Genomic DNA, 25309 nt, shown 5'->3' with positions numbered 1-25309 from the left:
TTACTTTTCTGAAGTTTCTGTGTAGTCAAAGTAGTATGTGTTAATTTTTTTAAAAACAAAGTGTATAAACATGGAGAGGGAAATGTGACAGTTGTACTGTGGTTCGCCCTCCCTCTTTGAGCATCTCTTGGCTTTGCATCACTTTGCACACTGCTGTTCTTGTGGTTTGTGTATTGTGTTCCTCCCTTGCTTTAGTGAAGGGCAAAGACATTTTTAAAAAGCTGTGATCACATGCATGAGTTAAAAGGAAGTGGAAACTCTAGAGGTCAGTATTATGCCTGAGATTACTTCTAGATGTAACATGAAAGTGGAGTTAACAATGAACTGTGTACAATAATCAACTGCAGTATCCTTTATAAAGCCCTGTATTTGTTTGTGAGCAGTGGGCAAAAAGGGGCACATCATTGGAGTACTTGCAGTTCTTGTCTGTGTACTTGGTTTGTTTTGAAATGAATTGCAGTGGATTGATGGTGTGCAGATAATGCATGAAGTGACATGGTGGCATAATTGCAATAGGTGCAATTTTAATGTTCTATGTAGATTTTGTGAACTAGTTATGTTATGGGGAATGATATTGGTATAGGCAAAAAAAGGGTTTCGAGTGCCCATGTCTGATACAGGCAGAGAACGTCCCTTGTTTATGTAATTAGAAGACCTAATTCTCCTTTGTGACACACTGCCCAAATGCACCTGACATTGGACTTTCTTTATTGAAGAAAGTTTGGTCTACTTTTGGCCAAACCAGTGGGTCCTTTTAAGGTATCGCCACTAAAAAGATGAAACTTTACAAAAAAAATCACACACCTGAATCTGGAGCTGAGTGACGGTTTCCATATTCAAACCATGGGCCACTGTTAGTAATAGTTCATCTTCTCACCTCTGATTGCGACCACGTCGTCTTCCCCTTCCGCAACAACTCAACCTCTATTTGTGTGAATGAATTTCTATCCTGGAGAATTGTTCCAGGGTGGCTTTTGCACACCTCCTAGTGGTGGGTTTTAGATTGATATTGTTGGAAGGCACGAAGCATATAGTCCACCTGTTCTTGTGTCCATTATTAATTGTAGCCTGAGGAGATCAAGATTGACAAAATGCAACAAAATTCAATAATTTGCCCTCAAATAAAGATCGTTTTTGATTGATGTGACAGCCAACAAATTGAACTTGCATAACCTGAGGAAGCAGATGGATTTTAAACAATTTTTGCTTGCTATGTACAGTACCAACTTGGATGTCAATTTTATAATCAGTGGATGAATTGTGTACTGTCAGAGGAGCCTGTAAATGGGATTATTCCAAAACTAATTGCCAAAGCAGGTAGTCAGGTTTAATTGGAATAAATCTGCTAAATTATTGACCCCTATAATTAATAACCTATTTTGACTACATATTTGCAGTTTCATAAATCCTTTTATGCAATGGCATCAAGACCGAGAAACAAATACCTGATGAGTGCAGCATGATTGCTCAAGTTTCTAAAAAGATTATTAATCGATGAGGGTGACTCTGGTAAGGTCACATTATTGCTAATCTTTGGCGACATTGAGAATTTGTTGATGAGCCTTCTGCTTGAACCACTGCTGTAATTGTGCTGGTAGGGGATTCCAGGACCTAGTGACAGAAAAGGAATGGGGATATATTTCCAAGTTAGAAGGGTGCATGACCCGGAGGGGAACTTGAAAGTTGTAATAATGCTCCCAAGAGTAACCTTCTCTGTGGTAGAACTTGCAGGGGAAGAAGTAATCATGATGAGTTGGTAGACCGTGCCCTGTAGATTGTACATATTGCAATCATAGTGTGCCGGTGATGACAATGTGGATATTGAGTCCAGGATAAGTGACACAAATCTGACAAACTGCTCTGACCTGGATGGTGCTCATCCAAGTGAGTGGTGACAATGCCATCGCACTTTTAGATGGTGAAGACGCTTTGAGGGGATTAGAAGATGTCGCATTTCCTGCAGACTACCTAGCTTCTGTACTGCAGTTTCAAGCTGCAGTGTTGATGAAATTCACTTAATTTGCGCCCCCCCCCCCCGGAGGAATGTGAATGGAGCTAAGCCTTATTAACTAACTGGTAAATGTCTCACTCTTGATATTATGATGCCTTTGATGAAGCACCTAAAGATGGCGTGGCCCACAACACTGTCTTGAATAATTTTAGCAGCGCAGTCGGCAGGTTGGCACCTTGACTATTTTCCTTTCATGTCATGTCTGTCTCTAGCCACTGGAGGGATTTAACTTCTGATCCCTCTTGACCAGTTTTGCTAGGACCCATTGGTGCCATGTTTTGTGGAATGCTTCCTTGTTGTACAAAGGTTACTATTACTTTTACTCTGGCAGTGAACCCTTGTGGAAATATTTCATTCAGGACTGTAATGAGTGGTTAGGCAGAACCCAGAATGAGCATCATTGAACAACTGGTAAGTAGGTGGCACTCTGGATCACTTTAATCATCACTTTGCTGTTAATTGGGGAAGGCTGATAGGGCATTAATTGGTCGGGTTATATTTGTTCTGTTTTTTGTAGATAGGACATAGTTCCACACTGTCAGGTAAAAGCCACTGTCATAACCACTTGAGCTGCTTGGTGAGGTCAGCAGCTAACTCTTGTGCTTAGGTCTTCGGCACTTCTGTACATAGAGGGTGGCTGCCGACACTGGAGGACTTTTACTGCCCGTCATACCAGTTTTGCTATGGGTCTTTTTTGCTGTGCTCGGTAGAATGCTTCCTTGATTTTCAGTGATTACTCTGACCCCTCAGATTACTAAATGATGGACATGTGCGTATATCTTGAGTACTTTATTTTGCTGTTCAATCAACATAAACCTTTTGTAAATTCAATTTCATGTTTTCTTACTTCTGCTTACTAAGGTTCAATTTTGGTAAGGGATGCACAAGGTTATGAATAGTCTATTTTTCCTTCCAAACCAGTTAAAATGACTCGTATTAAAGCAGTGTGGATCCTGGATAAACACTCATAAGAATGTCAGTTAGAAAATTCCACTAAAATTCAATTTGCTACCCCTCCCCAGCACTACTGTGCAAGAGCAAAATTGAGATTTCAAATTGGTTTGTATGTATCATGATACCACTGCAAGCTTTATTCTTTGAATTGCCTCCAGGTGGGTTTTACCACATTTGTATATAAGAAATCTATTGCTGTACAGCTAAATGTGCACTTGAAAGGTTCCTACAGACCACTAATCCCTTTAAGTTGTAATATTTCAGCGAGGCAGTTTATAATGTGAGTAACTTTATTGACAAAACTGATCAGTGAGGAATTTGCTTCCTCTTCCTGTCCGGTACTCTATGATCCATTACACTCTGAAACATATACTGCCTGTTTTCTCTTAAAAGAAGAAAGTTTTCTCTGCTATGCCCCAACAGTGGGGAAGATATTCTCTGCTTATTAAATGGAGCATTAAAATCAAGCATATAGGGAATCACTTTTAAGGTTTTGCTACACTTAACGCAGGAATATTTTGCCCTTTGTGATTTAAAGCCCAAACACTTAGCGCCCATGTAACAACCCCCCCCCCCCCCCAATATCAGGATGACATTTCCATTTCCTGATAACCATTCTTATTATCTATTTAAACAAGACTGACAATTTTTGATTCTCTCTATTTTGTGTTGTGGACTCGCACACAAACTAGTGGAAGTTCATTTACGACTGCTGTAAACTTGACTCGCTTGGAGATGCATTACAGCTAGAAGAGAGAGGAGACCCAATTCACCAGCTCCAGCTGGATTTGAATGCAGGTGCCCCACAGGTGGAAAAGCATTGTGCAGCCCACTGCTCTATCCACTCTGCTACTTTTTAAAAGGTTGTCAAGTAAAACCGAAGCAATGCAAATGTTCTTTCATGATTGCAAAATAAAAAGCATATTAAAATCACTTTTATTTGTGGTGCTTGGATTTGAACCTTATTACAAAACCCAGATTTTGAGTAAAAGCAATGTGGTAACATTTCTGTTTACGTTTAGATGTCTTAACACTCGTGGAAGCATCTGATTGATTGAAAATGCAGTTACAATCCGCAATACAAGATGTAGCTACTGGGCAAATAATCTGGGAAAACAGACAAGTTCTTTGAAAAGATCAGAAGATTGTATCAAAAGGTGAGCATTTCTTACTATTTCTGATTCTTGACTAGAATTCTCACTTCCCAGTACTTGTGGAATGATTCTTTTCATCCTACTGTTGAAGTAAATAGCTGGATCAGTTTTTTTTCTTTATTCTTTCATGGCATGTGCACATTGCTGGCAGGACCAGCATTTGTTGTCCATCCTTAATTACCCTTGAGCTGAGTGGCTTGCTAAGGGCAGTTAAAAGTCAACCACATTTCTGTGGGTCTGAAGTCGCATGCAGGCCAGACTAGGTAAGGATGGCAGATTTCTCTTCCTAAAGGACATGAGTGAACCAGATGGGTTTTTACAACAATTGATGATAGCTGTCTTGGTGACCATTTCATAGAATTTCATAGAATTTACAGTGCAGAAGGAGGCCATTCGGCCCATCGAGTCTGCACCGGCTCTTGGAAAGAGCACCCTACCCAAGGTCAACACCTCCACCCTATCCCCATTAGCCAGTAACCCCACCCAACACCAAGGGCAATTTTGGACACTAAGGGCAATTTATCATGGCCAATCCACCTAACCTGCACATCTTTGGACTGTGGGAGGAAACCGGAGCACCCGGAGGAAACCCACGCACACACGGGGAGGATGTGCAGACTCCGCACAGACAGTGACCCAAGCCGGAATCGAAACTGGGACCCTGGAGCTGTGAAGCGATTGTGCTATCCACAATGCTACCGTGCTGCCCCTGAGACTAGCTTCATTAATTAAATTTAAATTCCACCAATTCCTATGGTTTGTATGTCCCCCAGAGCATTAGCCTGGGCCTTTGACTAACCCAGTGACATTGCATTAAACTTGGATTTCTTCACCTCTCTTGTGTTTGTTGTCTTACTGCCCTTGTGGCCTATTGGCAGTGCTCACCAATCTTTTTGGGATGCTGATGTGCCTTTTGACTCAGTTGGAAGTATTTTATGTGAGGGTTTCCACAGAGGGACCCTCCTGCCCTCTGTTTGGGAGGTGTTTGACTTTTAGTTGGTTTCAAACCATGGCTGAGATTGACAGCACACTGTTTGTGGAGTTATTTTTCAGTGCGTGATCCAGTGTTCTGCTGCCTTAGCAATGCCACACTGAACTCAAACTTTAACACTCTAAATACAGGTAAAAGCAAAGTATTTCGGATACTGGAAATCTGAAATAAGATCAAAGTTCTGGCAGCGTGAAACAGAGTTAACATTTTGAGTTCAACTGCAGAACTCCAAATGTTGTGTTACAAAGTCTGCAAAGTTTATATTGAAGTTTTGATTAAGTCTATGTTTGGTCATTTTAACCCTCATTGTATTAACTGAAAATGCATACCTCACTCTATCAAATGTATAAAGCAGCTAAATGTGAAAACCTGCTTTGTTGGTGCCATATCACTGATTAATCTGCTCAATAGATATGTATTCACAGTAAACAATGTTCAGCACATCAGTCCAGCTGTGGAGTGCACAAATTGCAGGACTGATGAGGGAGAGATAAACTCTGAAGCATTGTGAACAATATAAGGGAATGCAACAATGCATTTTATAGGTCAGAAGGGCAAAGCATCACAAAACAGAAGGTGCAACAGGTGAGGGGAGCAATTCATCCACATATTCACCTGAGTTTTGGTATGTCCTTGGAGGAAGGTGTCCAGTTTGAAGAAAAGTATTCAGATAAGCAATGAAGATCGTTGTCAGACCCATCACACTGATAGACATGGAGATGAATGTAAATTATTTTACATTGCTATGTCAGGGTAAGAGTGTAGGGAGACCTGCTTACTAGGATCTGAGAAAGATTGTATTACAAAGATACAAATAACTGAATCTCCTTTGCCATCTTCAGCTATAAGTTTAAAAAAAAGAGTATTTTTATTAAGGTTTTGCAGAAATTTTCATAACAAGACAATAGTAACAATAATAACAAAACAAACTGGAGTGAACATTAATATTGTGCAAAAAGAGAATATACAATAACAAATAGACATTACCCCACGCGACTCAGTTAAAAAAATGTTTTAATGTAATTTATATACTGTGGTGAAGCACTCCCGTATTCCCCAAAATCACATCACAGGTGATACTTATGTTATCATAGAGCTTTACAGTGCAGAAGGCGGCCATTTGGCCCATCGAGTCTGCATCGGTTCTTGGAAAGAGCACCCTACTTAAGCCCACACCTCCACCCTAACTCCGTAACCCAGTAACTCCACCTCACCTTTTTGGACACTGAGGGAAATTTATCATGGCAAATCCACCTAACCTGCACATCTTTAGACTGTGGGAGGAAATCGGAGCACCTGGAGGAAACCCACGCAGATGTGGCGAGAACCTCAAGACTCCGCACAGACAGTGACCCAAACCGGGAATCGAAGCTGGGACCCTGGAGCTGTGAAGTAATTGTGCTAAGCACTGTGCTACCGTGTTGCCCCTGCTGTTATTTTTAGGTACACAACAGTATTCAGGAGTTACGACTGTGTTAGGACTGGTGGTGGGCGCAAAGCAAATAGAACCGTTTACCCAGTAAGAGGACCTGACATGTAAATCCTAGGGTGTTTGCTAATACAGAGTCGGGGAGATACTTATGCAGATGACAGTATACTTACTGTGGTAATCATTTTCATTTGCATCATGTTCAGGGCATCGTGTTTTGCTGTGTGACATGGACTGTCATTACAACAGTGAAATGAAATGAAAATAAATGAAAATCGCTTATTGTCACAAGTAGGTTTCAACTGAAGTTACTGTGAAAAGCCCCTAGTCGCCACATTCCGGCACCTGTTTGGGGAGGCTGGTACGGGAATTGAACCGTGCTGCTGGCCTGCCTTGGTCTGCTTTAAAAGCCAGCGATTTAGCCCAGTGTGCTAAACCAGCCCCATGCTGTGTAAGACAATGGACACACACACTTCCTGTGGCTCTATCTGCAGAAAGACCATAACCTCAGTAGGAGCAATCTGGTGTTGCAGGACCACCATATACACTTCCTAAAGCGCTTTGGAGGACATCAGTGAGTTTGCAAGAGAGCATAGGATGATTCACTGCTTACCAGCGAGGAAGGGAGAGGGATATTTGTGGTTGTAGAACTAGATGTCGCTGTACTTTACAGAGTTACTTTGTGATTTTGACATTAGAGAGCCACTGATGAAACAGAGGATCCTTCACAACAATAACCTGGAGAGTAACTTAATTGCTTCATTGAAGGAGATGATGAAAGCTGGATTCGGTAGAGTTATAAATTCCATCATCCTTTTGGGCAGAGTTGGGTCTGTAGGTTGAAATTGAGGAATATATACTGCCAGCTGTAAGGAAGGATGAGCATCTTTCAAGAATTCTGGCTCTGAAGATATTGAGATCTTGAGATCTACTGGCCAAGATGCAGAGTGACTTGCTGTGGTCTTCTTCTTAGTGCACAAGGGATTCCGAGGGCTAATGAAAACAACAGCCTCTGCTCACTGATATCTGTACTTTTGCCTCTGGTAGTGAGGTAAATGGGAAAGTATAAAGAAGAAATAAATGGCCCTCAAGTGGCCCTCAAAAATAGAGGCACACAGAGCCAGTATAACTAACATGGAACAGAAAAAGGCTATTTTTGATCTGCAACAAGTTGAAATAGCCGGTAAGTGGAATCGTAAACATCTTCTCATGAGTTTTCCACAACTACTTCCAATACATCATCACATTGAGCAGTACATGGGAATGAATATTGTGCATCAGTGTGGTGAATAATGGGACTGCACAGCACACTTGCACTCATTTTACTGAAAGTATATGTTGAAGAGAGTGACATTTTCAGACAAGTCTTGTTCACAATACAGTTAATGTAAAAATAAAACTGAATTGTTTGGAAAATAAGAAAAAAACAACTGGTGATTTTAAATAAAGCTAGCAGAACTCCTCAGGCATTGCTTATAGTGAGGCCAAGGATTTGATGTTTTGTTTGCCTATAAAATAGCAGTAAACATGGTTCAGAAGTACTTCATTAACTTTGAAGTCAAGGACAGGAAAGATGGAATACAAATGCAAGTTTTATTTTGCTTTTTGTAACAACAGTTGGGATGTTTATGCTACAGTGGGAATAATATCAGGGCCATGATGTTCAGTAAATGGACAAATTGAATTATGGCTTTTATAATCCGGCAATTTTTGCTGGTGCTTTGGGCGTTGAACTACATTATTATGTAAAGCCTAGATAAGGAGCCTTTTTGTATATATTTCATTTACATGTGTATTTAATTTTTATCCTGTACCATCTTCAAAACTGAAGAAAATACAAGCAGATGCTGTTAAAATGGACCTTTTGGGATATGTTACTCAGGAGTGCTTAGTAGGATGTGTGGTTTAATTGTTCTGATGGCAATCTTAGGCTTTGGTAAGATTCTAGGGTTTGGTAGAACCTGGGAATGATCCAATGCTTTCGGAGAACTGGGGTCATATCTATCCATGCAAACACAAAATTGGCTACCCTTTAACACATATGTAGCACATGTGCTAGCTATAATACGTAGAGCAAATTGAATGCAGTGTGATTTTGTGGTTTCTGTGTCACTGATGCTGCAGGAATTGTTGTTCAGTCCATTTAGTTGAAGATGCAGGTGACAGCTGTAGAATGGATGGTGGAATTGTTTGAGCAGACATAAAACAAGTGAAGACAGCATTTTAAAGAAAGTAGTTGACTTGGACAGCTATTCTGATTTCATGCTGCCAGTGGCGAGCCTCATCTGCTGGCTCTGTTTATAATGACCATCCGTTATACTCCCTGCTCGATGTCAGTGCCATTCACCTCCGTAGAATGAACGATCCAGCTGAGCTTATAACAGGTGGTCAGTGCCATATCGCCCACTTAACACCAGCCCAAGACCATTTCTGCTCCAAAATGTATCAAATTAAAATTCTGTCAGTTAAGAATGGAGAATGCAGGAAAGTAAGCAATTCTAAATCTGTGTGTAAGTATGATATACATTTAATATGATCGAAGAAAGCCACAGACAAAAGTGATTTAGCGTTTTTTTGTGTGTTACAGTGCATAAGGTGAAATTTTGGAGGCAATCTGACGTTAACGGTTGGAAATGCTAAACAGGAGGAGGGATGAGACAAAATTAAAAGAAACAAAATGCTGAGCAGAAGCTAGAGTAAAGTTGACTTGAGGGGAAACAACTGAGATGCTCAATAATGTGAATGTGGCAATTAGAGACAAGTTATTGTTCGCGATAATAGTAGTTGAATTATTAATGCATTTGAGTGACATTGCCATTGTAATGGAGATAGTGACCTATTTTAAAAAAAAAAGTTTTAATTGTTAACATAACAAAGGACTCATATGACTGCATTAAGAATGTGTTCACAGTTACCATCAGTAACATGTTTTGAGCTCAAGTGTTGGGCAGAGGTGGAGATGAAGCACAAATGGAGGGTTGGGGACATGATATTGGTCAAAAATATCAGGAGCAGTGACATAATGTATTTTGCCAAAAGATGGGAAAGAAAATTGGTTTAAATTCATTTAAGACATTCTCTTGCAATTTTTACTGGCTAGCTTGATAACAATATTGACAGGAGTGCAGGGGAACAGATTACATGAGTGTCATTCCGATTTGGAAATGGGTGGGCATGTGATAGGATGAACAAATAAAACAGGAGAAGCAAAAATAGCACACAGGAAAAAAAATAAACCAAGGCAAGATAAATAGCCTAATGCAAATGGAAAAAAGCAATAATTCTGGTGTATCATTAGTGCTGGAATAACACTCTGGGCTTATGCGACTTGGAATTTGGGGCAGGACTAATTTCCGCTGAGTTTCCAGTAGAGGAAATTTCCAACCTTCCTGAAATAAGTGTTGTTGCTGCTTGAAGCTCATTGCAATTGGTTGTGGAAGTAGCTACAATTTATAACTTGGGCCCTGAATACAGCAAGGTAACTTAACATGGAATGAAAGAGGTAGACCTGTTGCTGGCCATGAGGTGTTTTGATTTGGAGCGTGGAGAAACTCTGAAGAGCATTCACTCGATTCACAAGCGGGATTACGGAGCTTTATAGCTGGAAGCAGCTGATCTCCTCTCTTTTGGCTTGTGAGCCAGTATTATGACAGATATTTTGACCCTCCACTTTAGCAAGAGTTTCTCAGTTAAAACTACCAGATTCTATGTTGGCATCCCCCCCCCCCTGAATTAATAGACACGGTAGGCCTTTCGGAAGATCTTAGTTAGAAGCTCGGTGTGAGAATGTACTTCCCTGAAAATGCTGCAGGGAAGCAGTGCCAACATCAGCAGGAAAGCCTGCAAACACAATCATTTGTTTGGATATCTTTCTCAGTGTCTAGGAAAGTTACCAGTGCACTCAATGTTTGGGCATGGTTGTTCTGAGCAGTAACAGGAGATATATGTAACATTGCTTGGGTTGCCATTTGGATTTTCATTTGACGGGTAGGTGGCACATATGTTTTTAGGAGAGGTGGAGAATTCGTCCAGTTTGGCATGCCAGCAAGGTAGCAATATGAGAAGACATTCCAGTTCTATCATGGTGCTGCGTTTCTCAAAGTGCATGATGCAACAGGTGAAATGTATGCAACATTGCAAACTCTGACAGCTACCCCCCTCCCCCCTTCAATATTATCAATGGAAAGGAATATACCATTGTCCAAATCAATTGTGACTAGTTGTTGCTAGGTAGCCTTCGTCCTTAGGAATTCTGATCTCCCTATCCTCTTCACGGATAATTGTCATTTGATTGGGTGGCTTGTAGGTGACAAAGTGTAACGAATAATACGTTGGACAATGACCCAGCTGCAGGTGGCAAGAACAGCAGCTGAGGAATGCTATAAGAAAGCACATTCCTCTATTAGAGTTATCAGTTCATCTCTGATCTCTGCCATTTTCTGACCTTGCAGGTCCATTGGGGCCTGAAAGAGGATTTTCTGTTGCCTTGATGGATTAGGAGGAGCTCATCAATATGATGCAAAACAAGTATCTTGCATAGCTAATGCCAGATGTGCCCTGCCACCCAAATTTTTGAGATTTTCTGGGAAGGTAACAATAGCTGCTTTGAAGGCAGTGGAGTCTGAAATGGCTCCTCAGAAAGACCCTCACTCGGAGGACTCCATGGCAGAGAAATGACAATTCCTTCAATGCAATTAATGACCCGAAACCTCATGACATCTCCGATCTACACCCCTATGGAAGTTTGCCGGTATTTGCAATCTCCATGAGCAAGATGAGTGCCTTCACTCTTGTATGACGACTCCTCTGTGAATGCATGACATAAATGAACCTTCTCTTTTATCGTAGCCAATTCTAGAGTGACTAATAACCATTATACTCCTTGTTCATTCTGCATGGCCCCCGTTAAAGCCTTGGGGCATTTTATTACATTAAAGGCACTGTATAAATACAGGTTGCTGTCGTAAGTTGATACTGTGGGCCAATATCATGCAATGGGCTTGATTACCGAGGAGGTGCAAAGGGTTCACGGCACTACGATGGTCCTCTTTTTCATTGCCTTTTCGGTCCTGGGAAGGACCAGCTGCATGCTGTATTTGAACATCCACCTGGGCAGCCTGGTCCAGCCTTCTAAATGCTACTTTCCCACTTGCATGATACTTTGAAGGAATATGCCAGAAAGCTGGAATATGCTGTTGCCCTGAGAAGTGGTGGCCTTACAAAGGTGTCACCATTGGACTAACCCCAGGATATGATTTTCCACTAATCAGCAAAACAGCTGGTCCCATGATAGCTCTCAATAAAAAGTTGCTTTCTGGCTTCCAAATCCGGAAAGATGATATGTAGCTTGCTACCTGTAGTCTCCCATCATACATGTCTTGAGATGAGTCATTATTTCTTCTATGCATTGGGAAGACTGATGCCATTGTCTTTGGAACCCACCACAACCTCTGAGCTTCTGATTCCATCCTATCCATGGCTCAGATTGAACCAGACTGTTCTCATCCTCAGTGCTCTATTCTGACCCAATCTGAACTTCCAACCCCATATCCTGTACATCACAAGGACAGGCGATTTCAGCTCCATGACATTGCCTGGCTCGACCCCTGTCTGCCAGCTGCTGTTAAAACTCTTTTTTTTGTCTCCTTCAGACTCAAGTATTCAATTTCTCTCCTGTTTGACCTGTCATTCTCAGTAAGCTTCAGCCCATCCAAAGGTCTGCTGCTTATAACCTATTCTGTACCAAGTCTGCTCTCCCATCGCCCATGTCCTTGCTGACCTGCTGTCTCCCCAATGTCTCAGTTTAAGATTCTCATACTCATACTTCCATCCCTTGATAATCTTCCTCCCTCCTTATCTCTTTATCCTCTTCTGACCTTCTAAAACTCTCCCATTTCTCTGACCATCTCCTTTTGGGCACCCGTTCTCCCTCCCTTCCATCACGGTGGCCATGTTTTCAGCCAATGAGATCCCCTTGCTCCTATCACAAAACCCTTTCCACCTCCCTCCTTTAAACCCATGCTTTGACCAATGTTTGGTTATCCCCCTTAATACCTTTGACTTTTTGTCAGATTAGAATTCTGTAGAGTGCCATGGAATGTTTATTTTTCTTTAAAGGTGATATGTAAGTAAAGGTTGTTGTTGTAAATCTCCAGAATGCACGTTCCCACTGACTGTAAACCCAGTTGTAGTATGAATCCTGTTTCCATGGAGGTTTTACATCCTTGAACATGTCTTCTATACTGGGAAGACTGTTTTGGGTTCCCTGCTTCACACTCCATTGCCTAACTCCTAACTCCATCCCTCTTCCTGGTAACAGTCTGAGATTAAATCTGTCAGCATTTGGGCGGCATAGTGGCGCAATGATTAGCACTGCTGTCTACGGCGTTGAGGACCCGGGTTCAGCCCCGCCCTTGAATCCCTGTCTGCGGAGTTTGCACATTCTCCCCAAGTTTGTGTTGGTTCCACCCCCACAACCCAAAGATGTGCCGTTAAGTGTGGGAGAAGCTGTTCTTCTAATTTTAACCTAAAACTATTATTCTGGTAACATTGTGCAGATGTTTAAATTGATGGAGATTGATTTCCGTTAGGGACTGTGTTGGAGACACTCACAAACTTGGTGGCTCCCGCACAGGGAAGTATATTTCGACCCGGTAATCCTAATTGGGCGGCCGACGCGGTTGGATTGCTTTGCAATCTTCAAAAGACAAGAGCAGCTCTGATTTTAGTCATGTCCGGCACTCGCCCTCCCAAGATTAGCAGGGGCAAAAAAACAGCTGCATGTGGACTGCGAGGCCTTGGAGAGTGTGGTAGAAGGTGTGATGGGGGCAGGCTCGGAGTCGACACTTCTGCCGAAATGGTCAACCGATCAGTCGGTGGACGTCCGAACGCTTCAATTTAAAAATCAGCAGCTAGAAACCTCGAAACACCTGGCCAGGGTCACAGACCCGATCCAGGCGGCTGTGGAAAGAATGGAAGAGAAACGTGAAGGCCAGGGTGCGTCGCTGCAGAAAATGAAGGGCTCCGTGGCCGACCACGAGGACCGACTGACCTTGTTAGAAGCGGAATTTACCTTGTGGCTGACAGCCATAAGAAGTCGCGTGACAAGGTGAACGAACTTGAAAACCGCAAGCGACGCCAAAACTGTTGCATAGTGGGGCTGCCGGAGGGGATTGAGGGTTTGCAGGTCACGGAATACACTGCACAGATGTTGGACGGTGCAGAAATTTATGGGGAGAGAGCCTTTGATCGTTTCCTTGAGGTCGATGGAGCACATGGACTGCTGAGAAGGAAGCCAAAGACAGACGAGCAGCCAAGGGCTGAAATGGGCTCGACATATGAAGAAGCGTACATGGGAGGGGAGCGTGATCCAAGTCTATCCAGATTAGGGCACAGAGCTGGCTAAGTGTCGGGCCGGATTCAATAGGGTCAAGGCAATCCTACATAAGGAAGGCGTGAAATTAGGGGTACTTTATCTGCCTCGTCTATAGGTCACGTTCTGGAATCAGCATTATTTGGACACTCCAGAAGAAGCGAGCATGTTTCTGCGTGACTAGGGAATCAGGAGTTTGTAAATATGTTGGACTGGGTTTTAATTGTGTTATTTATAGTTTGGTGGGTTGTTTATTTGTGTTTCTCTTTTTCCCTTTGTCTATTATTCTCCTCCGATTTTTTTTGCTTATGTTGGGATTGTTTTGGGTTTTGGTAGAAGTGTAGGGGGCGGGACAGTGTTTATGATGTGTTTGGTGTGGGTGTTGAGGTGGGACCAGGGAAGGCATAGGCCTTGTGTGGGGCCACCATGCTGGCGGGAACGCTAGTAAAAGGAAAAGATGCGGGGAACGATATGGAGATGGAGAGAGGGGATAGAGTTTTAGTTATCTTCGTTTGATTGGGGATGGGATGGAGGGCGTGAGACAGCTGACGTTGAGAGTGCGGTTCGGACGAAGTGGTATCAGAGTCTATGGTGGTGAACACCTTACAGAAGCCTCATTGGAATGACAACCATGGGCCATTGGCTTAGACATATATATGGCTAATTTAAGTGGGGGGGGGGAAGAGAGGTGAGGTGCGTGCCCCCTTACTCAATGGTGACCTCGAACATCTGGGGACTAAATGAACGTTTTAAGAGGTCACGCTTTTCACACATTTAAAGAACTTAAAGGCGGACTTAATATTTCTACAGGAAACTCACTTGAAGGTGGTGGACCAGACGAGACTAAGGAAGGGCTGGCTGGGTGGGTCAGGTCTTCCATTCGGGGATTGACATGAAGACGAGAAGGATGGCTGTGTTGATCAGCAGGAAGATGGCTTTCATAGTCGCAAAGATCGTGACCGATCCGGGTGGTGAGTGGGAGGTTGGAGGGAATTGTGCTGGGCAACATCTACACCCCAAACAGATGATGGAGATTTCATGAGGCGGAATTTGCCATTGATCCTAGATTTGGATACTCGCAGATTGATTCTTGGCGGAGATTTTAACACAGAGCTAAACCCGGAGTTAGATCATCCGTGCTCTCGACCCAGGAGAATGTCGGCGATGGCCAGGGAGATGTCGGAATTTATGCAGCTTATGGGGAAAGGGGCGCATGGATCTGTGGCGCTTTGTGAGATCCAGGTCGAGGGATGTCTCCTTTTCTCATGTCTATAAGGGTTATTCCCGGATATACATTTTTGTTATGGACAAGACATTGATGACACAAGTGGCTGGGGCGGAATACTCGACGGTTGTGGTGTCTGATCATGCACTGCACTAGGTGGATCTACGGACAGAGAGGGCGGCTCCACAAAGGCCCTGGTGGAGATTGGATATAGGTCTTCTTTAAGACAAAGGGGTTTGTGAGGGGGCTATTCGTAATTACTTGGACCAGAACGACACGGGCGAAGTTTCCGCCGGTATATGAGAGACACTGAAAGCTGTGATTAGGGGAGAGCTCATCTCGATCCGTTCGCACAGATTGAGGGTGCAGCAAGCAGAACAGTCTAGGCTTTTGGAGGCCAATTTGGAGGCTGATCGTAAATACTCGGATTTGTCTGAAGAGACGCTACTTGAGCGACAGAGGCTCCACATGGAGTATAAATTGACTTCTACCGAAATTGGCGACAATAGCCCGGAGGAGGATCCTGCTGAATTGGTGGGCCTCGGAATCGTCAAGTGTTGGACTTAGCTGAATTCCTCCACTTGGAAAAATTTAAGTTTGCTGTTAAAGGGATGGATGAGTGGTTCTCTGTGAGGTGGAAGCGTTCATCAACTTCTTCAAGAAGGGGGGACTTCCGGTTGTGGTGATGCGGAGCTACACCGCACGTTCGACAGCTCCCGCTATCAAAGGACTTTCGGGCCTGTTTAGGGCCCCAAACGGCGCTGTTTCGACGATTCCCGGTGGGGGAAGGTGTTTGGAGGAACATTCCCCGAAATTTATGGTGCGCACCATAAGTGGGGCAAAGGAAAAGGCTGCAGCAGCTCCCCAGAAAAAGCGGGGGAAGGAGGACAAAATGGCGGCCGGCGGAGCACCCGAGGATTGGTGGAAGTGGGCGCAGGAGCAGCAAGCTGCTCTTCTGCGCTGTTTTGCGGAGCTGAAGGCTGAGTTGCTGGACTTCCTGAATGCGACTACCAACAAGCTGCTTGAGATCCGGGCGGCCATTCAGGAGTTGCAGCGGCAGGCCACTAATCCGGAGGAGGAGGCCGTGGTCCTCGTGGGGAAGGTGGAGATGCACGAGGCACTTCACAAAAAGTGGCAAGACCGCTTGGAGGAGCTGGACTTTCGCACGAGGCGAAAGAATTTGAGGATCCTGGGCCTGGCGGAGGGGCTGGAGGGGTCGGATCTTCCGTCCTATGTGACCACGATGCTGAACTCGTTGATGGGGGCGGGGTCCTTCCATTTGCCCCTGGAGCTTGAGGGAGCCCACAGAGTGCTGGCCAGGAGGCCCAAGACGAATGAAACCCCGCGGTGCTGGTGCGGTTCCATCGGTTCAGTGACCGGGAGTGCGTGCTGCGCTGGGCCAAGAAAGAGAGGAGCAGTAAGTGGGAGAATTCGGTAGTGCGAATCTACCAGGACTGGAGTGCGGAGGTGGCTAAGCGGCGGGCCGAGTTTAACCGGACGAAGGCGGTGCTGCATGCCAAGCAGGTCAAATTTGGAATGCTGCAGCCTGCGCGTCTGTGGGTAACGTATAAGGACCGGCACTACTACTTCAAGTCCCCGGAGGAGGCGTGGGCCTTTGTACAGGCGGAGAAGCTGGACTCGAACTGGGGGCTGCGGGGTCCTGTGTACTACGGTCGTTGCTGGTTTTGCTGTTGCTGTTTTTGTAATTTTGACATGTGTTTTTTATGCTGGTTCTTGCTCTGTTTCCGGGTGGTTCTGTTGGGTATGGTTTTGTGTTATGTGGGGAATGTTGGGGGTTTTTTCTTCTGTACGGGGCTGGCGGATGGGGTGGAGCTGGAGTTTGGGAGCTGCGTCAGAAAGGTGGGGTGGGGCAGCGTGAAAGCGCGGGCTTTCCTCTGGTTTCCTGCGCTGCGGGGCAGGAGGGGTGGAGCTGGCAGTGTACTGGTTTTTTCCCACGCTGAAGTGGTGCCAAAGAGGTGTGGCAGGAGGGGGGATGACCCCATGTCGGGAGGGGCCGGGTTTTGGCGGGAGTTGCCGGGGTCAGCAGAAGTCAGCTGACTCACGGAAGTACCATGGAGGGTGCGTCGCGGCTAGGAGGGTTCCTAGCCTTGGGGTAGGGGGAGGGGGCGGGGAATACCGGCTTGCTGCTGGAATGGCCAGGAAGGAGCTGGTGTGGGCCGAGGGGTAGAGGAGAGGCGGTATCGTCATGGGGAACGGGTCGGGCGGGGTGTGCTGGCCTGGGGTGAGCAGTCGATGAGCTATGGCTAGTCGGCGGCGGAGGGGGGGGGGGGGGGGGGGGGTGCCCTCTGATCCGGCTGATCACCTGGAATGTGAGGGGGCTGAATGGGCCGGTTAAGCGGGCTCGGGTATTTTCTCATTTGAAGGGGCTGAAGGCGGACGTGGCTATGCTCCAGGAGACCCACTTGAGGTGGCGGACCAGGTTCGTCTGAGGAAGGGGTGGGTAGGGCAGGTTTTCCACTCAGGATTAGACGTGAAGAACCGGGGGGTGGCGATTCTAGTGGGGAAGAGGGTGGCATTCGAGGCGTCTGAGGTAGTGGCGGACAAGGAGGGCAGATTTGTTATGGTGAAGGGTAGGCTGCAGGGAGAGAAGGTGGTGCTGGTAAACGTGTATGCCCCGAATTGGGATGATGCTGGCTTTATGAGGCGTATGTTGGGCCGCATTCCGGACCTGGAGGCAGGGGGCCTGATCATGGGGGGAGACTTTAACACGGTGCTGGATCTCCCACTAGACCGGTCCAGTTCAAGAACTGGTAGGAGACCGGCGGCGGCCAAGGTGCTGAGGGGGTTTATGGACCAGATGGGAGGGGTGGATCCCTGGAGGTTTGGGAGGCCGAGGGCGCGGGAGTACTCCTTTTTCTCCCATGTGCATAGGGTTTACTCCCGAATAGATTTTTCCGTCCTGAGCAGAGGATTGATCCCGAGGGTGCAGGATGCCGAGTATTCGGCCATAGCAATTTCAGACCATGCTCCGCACTGGGTCGATCTGGAGATGGGGGAGGCGCGGGACCAGCGCCCGCTGTGGTGTCTGTACGTGGGGTTGCTGGCTGATGAGGAGGTGTGTAGGAGGGTCCGGGGAAGTATTGAGGGGTATCTTGAGCCCAACGACACGGGGGAGGTCCGGGTGGGGATGGTTTGGGAGGCTCTGAAGGCAGTGATCCGGGGGGAGCTGATTTCCATCTGGGCCCATAGGGAAAGGAGGGAGAGGGAGAGACTGATGGGGGAGCTCCTGGATGTGGATAGGAGGTACGCGGAGGCCCCGGAGGAGGGATTGCTGGGGGAACGGCGGAGCTTGCAGGCCAGGTTCGACTTGCTGACCACCAGAAAGGCGGAGACACAGTGGAGGAAGGCGCAAGGCGTGGTTTATGAGTATGGGGAGAAGGCGAGCAGGATGCTGGCGCATCAGCTCCGCAGGCGAGGTGCGGCTAGGGAAATTGGTGGAGTGATGGATAAGGGTGGGAATGTGGTGCGGAAGGGGGCAGAGGTGAACGGGGTCTTTAGGGACTTTTACGAGGAACTGTACCGGTCGGAGCCACTGGTGGGGGGGGGGGGGGGGGGGGGATAGCTTCATGAACAGGCTACGTTTCCCAAAGGTGCAGGAGGAGCTGGTGGAGGGGAAGGGGGCGCCGATAGAGTTGGAGGAGCTAGTCAGGGGGATTGGTCAAATGCAGTCAGGTAAGGCGCCAGGGCCGGATGGGTTCCCGGTGGAATTTTATAAAAAGTATGCGGACCTGGTGGGCCCCCTGTTGGTGCGAGCCTTCAATGAGTCATGGGAGGGGAGGGGAGGGGGGGGGGGGGGGGGGGGGGGGGGGGCCTTGCCCCTGACAATGTCACGGGCGCTGATTTCTTTGATCCTGAAGCGGGATAAGGACCCCTTTCAGTGTGGATCATACAGGCCAATCTCGTTCCTCAATGTGGATGCTAAGTTGCTGGCGAAGATCCTGGCCACCAGGATAGAGGACTGTGTGCCAGGGGTGATACACGAGGATCAGACAGGATTTGTCAAGGGAATACAGCTTAACACGAATGTGCGGAGATTGTTAAATGTTATTATGATGCCGGCGGTGGAGGGGGAGGCGGAGATAGTGGTGGCGCTGGATGCAGAGAAGGCGTTTGATAGAGTTGAGTGGGGGTACCTGTGGGAGGTGCTGGAGCGGTTTGGATTTGGGGAGGGGTTCATCAAATGGGTGAGGTTGCTTTATGATGCCCCGATGGCGAGTGTAGTTACTAATGGAAGGAGATCAGAGTACTTCAGGCTCAACCGTGGGACCAGGCAGGGATGCCCCCTGTCCCCCCTGTCCCTCTTGCTTTTTGCACTGGCGATTGAACCTCTGGCTTTGGCATTGAGGGAGTCGGGGAGGTGGAGGGGTCTGGTGCAGGGTGGGGAGGAACATCGGGTATCGCTGTATGCGGACGACCTGCTGCTGTATGTGGCGGACCCAGAGGGGGGAATGCCGGGGGTGATGGAGCTGTTGGCTGAGTTTGGAAGCTTCTCGGGCTATAAGCTGAATCTGGGCAAGAGCGAGGTATTTGTAGTGCACCCGGGTGATCAGGAGGAGGGAATTGGGAGGCTCCCGTTTAAGAGGGCGGTGAAGAGTTTTAGGTACCTGGGGGTGCAGGTGGCCAGGAGTTGGGGGACTCTCCACAAGCTTAATTTTACCAGGTTTTGTGGAGCAGATAGAGGAGGAATTCAAAAGGTGGGACATGGTGCCGCTATCGCTGGCGGGTAGGGTGCAGTCCGTCAAAATGACGGTACTCCCGAGGTTCTTGTTCCTTTTTCAGTGTTTGCCCATCTTTATCCCTAGGGCCTTTTTTAGGAGGGTGACCAGCAGCATCATGAGCTTTGTTTGGGCGCATGGGACCCCGAGGGTGAAGAGGGTCTTCTTGGAGCGGGGTAGAGATGGTGGGGGGCTGGCGCTACCCAATCTCTTGTGGTATTACTTGGCGGCCAATGTGTTGATGGTGCGCAAGTGGGTGGTGGAGGGGGAGGGGACAGCATGGAAACGGTTGGAGATGACGTCCTGTGGAGGCACAAGCCTGGGGGCCCTGGTAACGGCGCCGTTGCCGCTCCCTCCTACGAGGTATACCACGAGTCTGGTGGTTGCGGCTACCCTCAAGATTTGAGGGCAGTGGAGGTGACATGGGGGGGGCTCGATGGAGGCTCCGCTAAGGGAGAACCATCAGTTCGTCCTGGGGAACATTGATGGGGGGTTCCAGGGTTGGAACAGAGCGGGCATCAGACAGCTGAGGGACCTGATTATTGATGGGAGGTTTGCGAGCCTGGGGGAGTTGGAGGAGAAATTTGGGCTCCCCTCGGGGAACATGTTCAGGTACCTGCAGGTAAAGGCGTTTGCTAGGCGGCAGGTGGAGGGATTCCCTTTGCTTCCCGCGAGGGGGGTGAGTGACAGGGTGCTTTCGGGGGTCTGGGTCGGGGATGGGAAGATATCTGATATCTACAAGGTAATGCAGGACGTGGAGGAGGCGTCAGTAGAGGAGCTAAAGGCAAAGTGGGAGGGGGATCTGGGGGAACAGATTGAAGATGGGACATGGGCTGATGCCCTGGAGAGGGTTAACTCTTCCTCCTCATGTGCGCGGCTTGGCCTCATCCAATTCAAGGTGCTGCACCGGGCCCACATGTCCGGGTCTAGGATGAGTAGGTTCTTTGGGGGCGAAGACAGGTGTGTCAGGTGTTCGGGGAGTCCAGCGAACCATGCCCATATGTTCTGGGCATGCCCGGCACTGGAGGAGTTCTGGAAGGGGGTGGCGAGGACGGTGTCGAGGGTGGTAGGATCCAGGGTCAAGCCAGGCTGGGGACTCGCGATTTTTGGGGTTGCGGTGGAGCCGGGAGTGCAGGAGGTGAGAGAGGCCGGTGTTTTGGCCTTTGCGTCCCTAGTAGCCCGGCGGAGGATCTTGCTACAGTGGAAGGATGCGAGACCCCCAAGCATGGAGACCTGGATCAATGATATGGCGGGTTTTATTAAGCTGGAGAAGGTTAAATTCGCCCTGAGAGGATCGGTACAAGGGTTCTTTAGGCGGTGGCAACCTTTCCTCAACTTTCTGGCTCAGCGATAGGGTACTGGGTCAGCAACAGCAGTCACCCGGGGGGGAGGGGGGGAAAAAGGGTTGACTATGTTTATTTAATTTAAATTTATTTTTAAGCTCTCTTGCTGTTTACTGGGTTTGGGAGGGTGGGGGGGGGGGGGGGGGGGAGTGTGATACATGCGTTGCTGTGGTCTTGGGGGTGTTATACTTATTATGTTTTATTGTTTGTTATATTTTCTGTAAAAAATTTCAATAAAAATTATTTTTTAAAAAAAACTTCTTCAAGAAGTACTAAAATGTGAGAGGGGGTGGGGGGGCATAGAGGGATATATTAGTTATTTTCTTGTTTGGGGGAAGGGGCAGGTTGAGGGATATTTTGCTTTAAAAAAAACACGAGGAGAGGGTGTAGGGTTTGTATATATGGCGGGTTTACCATCTTGTATTATTATAGTGTTATATGTTACTGCTTTGCAGTTTGTTATGGCTCTTTGATTATACTTGTCTTTGTACTTATTTGATATACCTCCAATAAACTATAGCTTTTAAAAAAAAAGAAATTGATGGGGATTGTTTGTAATTATTGCAGATCTTCAGATGGATAATGAAATAATGAAGCGGAGGAAGTTCTCCACCAGCAGTGAGGACTCGGACACCACTGACAGTAAGAAACTCAATCGGTGGACTTGAAATGTCTTTTTAGGAAACGGAGTGAATGGTCATAAAGTGTTTCTAAGTGTTGGCAATCCAAAAATATTTTTAAATCCTTGCTCTCATCTAGCTAGACTGTGACAAATGGACGTGGAAGCTTGCAAATGTACACCTTTAAAATCTGTCAAAAATTGATAACAGTTGGTGAATCAGTGATGAAGATTGAGTTTAAATACCCATGCACTAATGTAGCTAAAATGAAGATTTCATTGTGCTCTGTGCTAAATAAGGATTTGGATTCAATCATGAACCACATCTAATAATTAACACTGTATATCCTGGCATAAAATAAACTGTAATGTTATTATTATCGCCAAATGCATAATGCAGAATTTTATGCTCACCTGTGGGTGTGTACAGGTGAGGAGGCCTAAAAGGTGTCTTCCCTGGCACCTACCCACCCATCCTGTCGTAATTCTACAAGCAATGGGGAAGGCATCATGTGGCCCTCTGTTCTTGTGCCAGTTAATTGTCCATTTAAGGGCCACCCCGCCTCTGCCACTATTTCTTGGGAGGCAGGAGGAGGCCAGCAACGAGTCAGAATGCCGGCAGGTAATACTGCAATGGCTTCGGATGGTAAAGGGGGGGGGGGGGGGGGACTGCGTGGGAGTGGAAGATATGCCCGCTTCCACAGCTTCCCACAGCATCTGCTCGTCGCATTTAAAATCCAAGTCATAAGAATTAAGAATTTAACACCAAAACAAAAAATGATAACTTAAGAAGTGCCTTCAATTACAGGTTGAAGACCGTTCAATATTAATGGCATTCCAGTATTCTACGCTACTGAGTGATGATACTGCTTCACCTTGTAGTTCTAGGACAATGGGTTTCTGACCTTTTGTATGACGTTGGACAGAGGTAGCTGTCTGATACCCAGGTTTTTCCTCTTGGAAAAGAATGAGAAATGATTGCTCCTACTTGATAAACTGTGGAGCAATGTTGGAAGAGGCCTGGGAACAGTTCATCGCCCATCCTATTGGCCAGGAAATGAGAGTGGAACTATGAAAAAGAACAGAATCAAGTGTTCCCGCTACTTTCATCCACTTCTGTACCATCATTAATTGTGGCAAATGACCTCGAAATTGACTCCAGTGACTCTCCTGTTGGCTTTTATTTGAGCGTTGGCTGTTACTATAGATTTACTGCACCTTCTAAATCAGTTGGTTTTCATTTGGTTGCTTTATTTTACTAATCCAATGGTGTCAGGTTAGTGTGCACAATTCTCTTTCATTGTCATCAGCAGAGTCTAAAACCTTTTTTGACCTCTTTTTCCAAGGTCACATAACATTATGGTGTCAAAGTTCTAAGACTGCAAATACAAAGCACCCCTGGACAAGGCAGGATGAGAAGAAACCTTCCGAGGTGTGTTAGTTCATTTTACAATTCTCTCGTCAATACATCGTATCATTTTTTTCACATATTCACTTCAACATAATGGTCAGGCATAGACTTGTTTATCAGCAGCACTGCTTCTTATGCAAACTAGAGGGAACTAAACTTCAGCCAAAGGGGCTGCTTGGTTTGATTTTACGATACAGTTCTGACCCAGTGCAGATTATTTGGTAGATTCAATGAATGAATAAACAGATTTTCAGTCATTCTTGCCAATTGATATTAGTGCATATTTCTGTTCAATATGTATGCTTCAGAAATGATCCAAATTGAACAGCAAGCAGTAGATTAAAAATACATTTCTATAGTATTGATGTTCTGTGATTAGAAGCCGCTAGCACATATAATAAATATTGGGAACATCATTTTTGTACGAATGTTTGCTCCATGTGAACTAATTGAATTTATTACTGACTCCTTAGAGTTGAACATGAGAGTCCGAATGGGCTCCTAGTTTCAAGGCCTTGGGGGTAAGGTGGTACCCATTTTATCTGGTAGCTAAATGGAAAAGAAAACTTACTGTGGTGCAAGGCAACATTTGCATAATCACCGAATACCAATTTCCCCACCCTTGTCTCTAATGGGCTTTAGATAGTGTTGACTTATTTGGACATTTTAGGTAAAGGGCGTGGTTTACTTTGCACGATATGTTACTATGCAACTTTCTGTGTAGCACAGGAAGTGCTACGATGACACCCAGTCAGAGCATCTTTCTTAAGATAAAAGACCAGCATAGTTGATATCGACCAATAATTGCCAATATTTTTCTATAAAAATGATACCAATGCGTTCTTTTATTAAAAAATGTAGGGTGGGATTCTCTAAAAATGGGGTTATGTCCCCACGCCGGCGGCAACGACTCCGACGTCAACGGCCCCTGAAACTGAGGAATTCTCACCTTTCTAGTGGGCTAGGTTGCCGCTGGAGTCGTCCCTGCTGCTCCAACCGGTAGGGAACGGCCCGTGTGAGTCCACGCACACGCGGAACAGCCAGTGTATTTCCACGTATGCCCGGAACGGCGGGCGTATTCCCATGCATGCACAGGGGTTCCCTTCTCCGCACTGGTCCCTGAGCACTCTGGCGGAGCCCTACAGGGGCCCGGCGCGGAGTAAAGTAGGCCCCCACTGAACCAGCCCACCCGCCGATCGGTAGGCCCCGATCGCGGGCCAGGCCACCGTGGCGGACCCCCCCCCCCCCCCCCCCCCCCCCCTCAGGACGGCCCCTGCACACTCATCTGCCAGGTCCCGCCGTGTGTAATCCACGCCGGCGGAACTCGGCCAAACTCATCGGCCACTCGGCCCATCGGGGCCCGGAGAATCGCTGGGGGGGGGGGGGGGGCTTAGTCTTTGGAAAAATGAATGTAAAAATTCTGCTGCTCCTGTTCGTGTATACAGTGGAGCCTCTACCATATGATTCATTTAAAAAAAAAAAAATTTTTATTCAAGTTTTTCAATAACAAATTTTCTCCCCACAATTTAAAACAAACAAGGCGTGTTTCCACACCAACACAAGAAAATAACTCACCCCTCCCAAAATAAATAATAACAAAAAACCAACAGCAATACAAGAAAGAAGAAAATAACAACATAGCAAACCCACCGCCGCAAAAACAAACCCCCTGACCATCCCCGACCCCCTCAGGGCAAACTTCATCCTCTCCAACTTGATGAACCCAGCCATGTCGTTGATCCAGGCCTCCGAACTCGGGGACCGCGTATCCCTCCACTGTAACAGAATCCTGCGCCGGGCTACTAGAGACGCAAAGGCCAGAATGCCGGCCTCTCTTGCCTCCTGCACTCCCGGCTCCGAAGCTACCTCAAAGATCGCGAGCCCCCAGCCCGGCTAGACCCTAGACCCGACCACTTCCGACAAAGTCCCCGCCACCCTCTTCCAAAACCTCTCCAAGGCCGGACAAGCCCGGAACATATGGGTGTGGTTCGCCGGGGCTCCCGAACACCTCCCACACCTGTCTTCCCCTCCGAAGAACCGGCTCATCCTTGCCCCTGTCATGTG

The 25309-nt window shown here is 46.6% G+C and overlaps 1 protein-coding gene across 11 annotated transcripts in view; it reads left to right on the top strand.

Annotated features, from left to right (window-relative positions):
- jade2 (jade family PHD finger 2) overlaps positions 1–25309 on the top strand; it is a 204093-nt gene that overhangs the window by 2467 nt on the left and 176317 nt on the right. For 8 of the 11 annotated variants that reach the window (XM_038795873.1, XM_038795874.1, XM_038795872.1 and 5 more), the window contains 3 exons: positions 3988–4122; positions 21783–21857; positions 23181–23266. In XM_038795873.1, coding sequence (XP_038651801.1) covers positions 21791–21857; positions 23181–23266 — 153 coding nt within the window. In that variant the 5' untranslated portion in view covers positions 3988–4122; positions 21783–21790. Of the gene's footprint in view, positions 1–3987; positions 4123–21782; positions 21858–23180; positions 23268–25309 lie in introns of those variants that run through there. The other 3 variants (XM_038795878.1, XM_038795877.1, XM_038795876.1) reach the window with 3 other exon arrangements.

The sequence above is a fragment of the Scyliorhinus canicula genome, chromosome 4 (assembly GCF_902713615.1).
Source record: "Scyliorhinus canicula chromosome 4, sScyCan1.1, whole genome shotgun sequence".
Taxonomy (NCBI): Eukaryota; Metazoa; Chordata; class Chondrichthyes; order Carcharhiniformes; family Scyliorhinidae; genus Scyliorhinus; species Scyliorhinus canicula.
The sequence above is the reverse complement of the archived record's forward strand: the minus strand, read 5'-3'. Positions and strand labels throughout refer to the sequence as shown.